Here is a 5,808-nt window from a genome sequence, read left to right as displayed (position 1 = left end):
GGACGTTTTCAAGAGAGTTACTAGAGTTATTGGACAAAATAATCAAAGTTCTTCCGATTTCCCATCATTTATTTATTTTTTCACTCAAGAGTTAAACAACAATGTAGGTTCCGCTTCTAAATCTAAGGAGGATATACGATGGGAAAAAATGCATGAATCCTTCGATGTGCAAAATCCCACACAAATTCATAACCATGAAGTTGAAGAAGACCAATTTGTTGGAGAAGAGGTTTTTTTTTTGCATGTTTAGTTTAATTTGTTTAGTAATTTTTAAGATTCAAAAAAATTCATGTTACAATGCGTTTGGAAGTATATATGGAATATTTATTATGTTATAGTTAGTATTTATTATTGTATTTCATATATTTATTGTATTTTGTGTTCTGTTTTTTTTGTGTGTGTTAGTTTTGTCAATGTAACACATTATATGAGTTTGATTGTGTATATTTCATAGTTTTAATGTTTTTTTATATTCATAGATTTGAAAGTGTATATTGAATTTTGTTGCTGTTTTAGTCAGTATGTATTTTTGTATTTAATTGTTTTATTGTATTTTGTATCCATAGATTTGGAATTGTATTTCATATATTTAATTTATTTTGTATTCTTTTTTTTGTGATAGTTATGTCAATGTACCATAGTTAGTATTTATTTTTGTATTTCATAGTTTTATTGTTTTTTGTTTTCATAAATTTGGAAGTATATATTGAATATTGATACTGTTATAGTCAGTATGTATTTTTACAATTAATAGTTGTATTCATTCAAAAATTATATTGCATTGTTTCTGAACTTGATATTTTTTTCTAATTTGTATTTATTCTAAAGTTGTGTCAACTAGTTATGCATTTTATTTAAGAATGAGTACACCAAATATTCAATTATTTCTTTTCAATTTTATATTTCATTCACTTTTTCATCATACTAATTTTTTGTATTTAATATATTATTATAAAAAATTCTAAATAAAAACTAGAATAAATAGAAATAAAAATAAAATACATATGGAAATGAATACATACAAGATTTTTGAAGAAAATAATAACTATATAGGAAAAAAAGAACAAACGAATACAAATATATTTCTTAAATGACTATATAAGATATATTCGGCATACCTATTGGAATGACTACAAACTAATAAAAAACTATAGTAAATATAAATATAATATATTGTGGAATGAAATAATTTTAAAAAGGTAAAAATTCTGGAGAAAAAAAAGAGAACAAAGTTTAAATTTTATTTGAAAATGTAACTGATGAGTAATTAAGTGATCCTTACTTTTTTTTGAAATATTCTCTCCCTTGATTTTCTCTCTCTTTTGTTATTAAATAATTATATTCTTTAAATAAAAACAAATAATAAAAACATAAATAAGATACATAACAAACTAAAATTTGACATTTTTACTAAATATTGAAAGTGTTGCTAATGAGCCCTCTTAAATGTTAAAATATTGACATTTTGAAAAATTTCCCTAATATATGGATAACCTGTTACTATAGATGATCATTCTGTTGCTCTAACACATAGGTTACATGTTCCAACATATCACTAATATGTTGCAGCATAAGACACATCTTTCAACAAATGAAATATATGTTGGACTACTAAACAAGACTATTTCTACAATCATACGAAACTAAGAACAAAAGCAACAAAAATGACTCTTTATCGAAGAACAACAATACATATACATTTCCTCAAAATTAGGATTTTGTTTTGAGTTTGTCAATTTTCTTTCAAAACAAAATAATAGGTATCATTATTTAATCTTTACATCTATAAAACGATTTCTTATTCATTAACCCATGAAAAGTACTTCTTATCAAAAGTGTGTTATTCCAAATTATAAAATCTTTCAAAAAATTTGACTTACACGTTTTAAATCGAACACGACCTTCATTTGAGAAAGAGAGAGCGATGACTGGAGATGAGGAGGAAGAGATTAGGGAGAATATTCGTTGATGCAGTTGAATTTTCTAAAGAAGAAGAAGAAAAAGAAGAACAGAACGTCAGAGAAGAAGAAAAAGAAGAGAGAAAATTCTAATTTTTTTTAATGGTTTGGATAAAACAAAAGTAGTTGAAAAATATAGTATCTTTAGTTGTACTTTGAAGTTTGTTCAATTCACAATGGTGATTGAAGTGGGTGCTTCAACATCTAAGTTTCACACAAGGAAGAAAAATTAAAAAGTTTTGAAATTGTTAATTTTATTCCAAATTAACTCAATCATATTTTTAAATGAATTTAACCCTTTAATTCACATCATTTATTTAATTTCTCATGTCATGTAAATATATTTGAAATCTATAGAAATTATTAAATACGTTAAACGAGAGCAAGCAATGTCTGCAACAGGGTGTTCCAGTTTGCCGGAAACGGAGTCCTACCGGCATCTCGTCAAGGAGGTATTTTGAGTCAATACTTTAACTGGTCAGTTTTGATGTAGTTGGGTGGAATTCCTAATGGGTATATTTATGGCACCATAGGTGAGAAGTCACGAGGTTGCTATAGCCGAGCTCAGTAACCTTCCTGATTCTAGGGTATGTTCTTTTTAATTTCTGGAATTCTGCACTTACTTGATTTTCTTTTAGTTCTGCTTGATTTTGTAGTTCAATAATACTATATAGGGTTTTACCCTGGGATATTATTGAAGAGTCTTCAAAGTAGGCTAAGGCTGGCTGCACATTAACTCCAAGCCTGAAACTACCTAAAATCCATCTCTTTAGGGAATGAGTGAGGTGGCCTCTAAGATGTAGAAGAAATTCAGTGGAGGGAGGGAGGGAGGCCATATCAGTAGGGAAGTGGAGCTGCTTCCTAGATGTATCTCATAGGTGAGGAGAAGTCAGAGTTAAGAGTAATTTGTCAATGACTTGTCACAGAAGTGATCAATTGGGGAAAAGAATCGCGAATCACTACTCACTAGGCTAAAAGAAGGAGATAAATTATACACGATTCTTTTATAAGATGGCAAATGCTTGCTCAGTCCCAAATAAATGATTCAGAACAATTTAAAATTTACAATTTATTTAAACTAGTAAATCCTAAGTTAATATATATACATATGCAGAGTAAAACATTGAAACTGGAATTATATCTAATCTCAATTACATTGATAGGTTTGACATTGATAGGCAATGCTGTAAGATGAGAAGGATAAAAGAAAAGGAATGGTCCAGTACTATGCTGTCAAGAGGCTGTAAACAAGAACATAGGTGAAATGTCACTCGTGGACGGATTTCTTAAGTCAATCTGGATGATAGGGAAACATTTGCAGAACATTCTAAATTGGAAGAAGAGGTGGATGCAATAAAGAGTTCTGTTGGGAGATAAGGCACCGGGATCTGATAATTTTACGATGGCACTTTTCCACCATTGTTGGGAAGCATTGAGTATACTTTCTACTCATTTATACTAACCAAAAGAAGACCGGAGCACAGGACAGAGAGGGTATAAAACCTACTTTTTAATAGGAAACATGTACCACGGTTATAGCCAAGGTACTATCAGTGAGATTGAAGTTTGTTGTTGGCTAGTCAATCTACACATTTAAATATATTTGATTAAAGTCAATTATTGGATAGTTGACATCCACATTGTAGAATATTTGATTTAAGTCTGTTGTCGGCTAGTTAGTTTCCATATTTCAGAATATTTTTGTAGAGAAATATGGAAGATCCTTGTTGATTATTGATATCTAATGAGTAATGAGTGAGTGTAGAACCAAACGTGGTATGTAAGCCCAATGGTAGTAAGGACTTACAAATATGAAGATTAAGATTGCTTGATGCACTTACTTGACAATTTGGATTTGGGGGATGAGGGTTCTCAGTAATTTATGGAATCCATAGTCCTTTTTTTGGTAGTACTAGCGATATAAGGTAGGTCTCCGTTAATCTTGTTGTCATTCACTTTGGTGTGGAATCTTAGATCGATAAATGGAAGAAATTGGAGCTAGTGGATTTACAGGGGTTTTAGAGCGTGACATTGGATCGATTCCTTGATATTGCAATTCACAAGTGTTTACCATCTGAAATATTTGGATTGTGGTTATATATGAGAAAATCTTCAGAAAATTAGTCTAGGAATAGCCATTCAAGACCTGAATGAGTAGATATGTGTGAATTAAAGCAAAAGACCTATGGTTCCACAAGAATGATAGATGGCGATCATATAATAGACCAATTATTAGTACTCTCTCTATGCGTGTAATCTTATCACATTAGAATGTAAATGAAGTGTTATGAATCAGCGTTGCATGTCAAAAGCGGTTGAAAAGATCTAAGGACATGTTATAATGCTGTGGATTGGCAGTACTGTTTTCTCTACTTGACATTCATATTAGGGCACACACAACTATAGCAAGTTCGAGGGAATGAAAGCAGCATTAGGAGTGCCTGCTATGTGTTTTTGGATGAAATAGAATGATATTAACAGGGGGATAAGTCAAGGTCATTAAAAGATCTTAAGAGTTGAGAGATATGAAAAAAGATGGCTTTTGTCTAATTTGTATTGTTGGTGTAAAGGTGAAGGGGTTTCTAATTCAAATCCAGATTTCAGTTCCTTTTTCGAAGTGGAAATTCATGTGAAAATAATGAAGCTAAACTGGAGAATACATGGAGGATTTCATGATCTGAAAGCACTGTGATAGAGAGAGAGAATTTGGAAATTTACAGTTTCATTGAAGAGAATGAATTATCTTACAAAATTTTCCAGCTACTCTGTATTTATACAATTACATAATTGAATAGAAAATATCTGGCTACTAAGTATATTATCACACTAACTAACATACAGCTCACACACACATGTTAATCTACACAGCTCAACTTGCAAGTTGGCATTCTAACTAACTGTTAATATTCTATTTTAACTAACTGCTGATATCAGCACAAGTTATGCCAGTCTCAACACTCCCCCTCAAATTGGTAGGTGCAAAGATACTGATGTGGTGTGTCTGTATCAATCCCTGCTAAATTTCCCTTGTGAAGTGATAGTCTATCTCTATGTGTTTTGTCCACTCATGATATACTGGATTTGCGATTTGCTGCTATCTGCAAAGCTGCCTTACTATCACAATATAAATAACAGGCTTATTTCTGTCTTCTTTCTGTCTGCTCCCAATTCTTTGAACAATCCAATTAACCATACCAATATGAACATGTTGAAGCCATGCTTTTGTACTCTGATTTAGCAAAGCTCCTCGAGACTGTGTTTTGTTTCTTTGACTTCCATGATATAAGAGATTTTTCATGCTTCACCAGGAATTCTATTACTAACTTTCTGGTGTTAGGGCATGATGCCGAATCAACATCACAATATGTTGTCAATGTGTTATCACCATCACTACTCATCCCATTCCAGGTTCTCTCGTCATGTAGAACCAGTCTTATCCCAATGAGATTTCTTGGGTTGTTGCATGAACTGATTAAGAGTCTGAACAACAAATTCAATATCTAGCCCAGTTAGTGTCAAGTACAACAGCTTTCCAATCAATTTTTGGTATTTTCTCTTATCTGCCAAAAGATCATCATCCTTAGTTCTTGTGAGTTCATCAAGTTCCTTTGTTGTGAACTTTTGATTGAACTCTAAAGCAGTGTTATTAAAGACGAAAAGTGCAAAAAAACTCTAAGGTCCGTGGGGGTTTAAGCTCAAAGTGCAAATAAAGCGTGGGCTTTAATTAGAAAAGGCGCAAAGGGAGAAAAAAATTACAAATATATATATATATATATATATATATATATATATATATATATCGATCGAAGTCGAATAGTTGAATGGCTGCAGGTTAATGTTTTCTGTGATT

General features: G+C 31.2%; 1 protein-coding gene across 1 annotated transcript in view; it reads left to right on the top strand.

The window, feature by feature from the left end:
* The first annotated feature begins 1,917 nt into the window (after window positions 1–1,917).
* The window catches only part of LOC107027296, a 10,245-nt gene continuing 6,354 nt past the window's right edge, over window positions 1,918–5,808 (top strand). Inside the window, exons 1-2 of the mRNA XM_015228472.2 lie at window positions 1,918–2,410; window positions 2,492–2,545. Of these exons, the coding sequence (XP_015083958.1) occupies window positions 2,348–2,410; window positions 2,492–2,545 (117 nt within the window). The 5' untranslated portion in view covers window positions 1,918–2,347. The remainder of the gene's footprint in view (window positions 2,411–2,491; window positions 2,546–5,808) is intronic.

The sequence above is a fragment of the Solanum pennellii genome, chromosome 8 (assembly GCF_001406875.1).
Source record: "Solanum pennellii chromosome 8, SPENNV200".
NCBI classification, from domain to species: domain Eukaryota; kingdom Viridiplantae; phylum Streptophyta; class Magnoliopsida; order Solanales; family Solanaceae; genus Solanum; species Solanum pennellii.
This window is presented reverse-complemented; position numbering and strand designations above follow the sequence as displayed.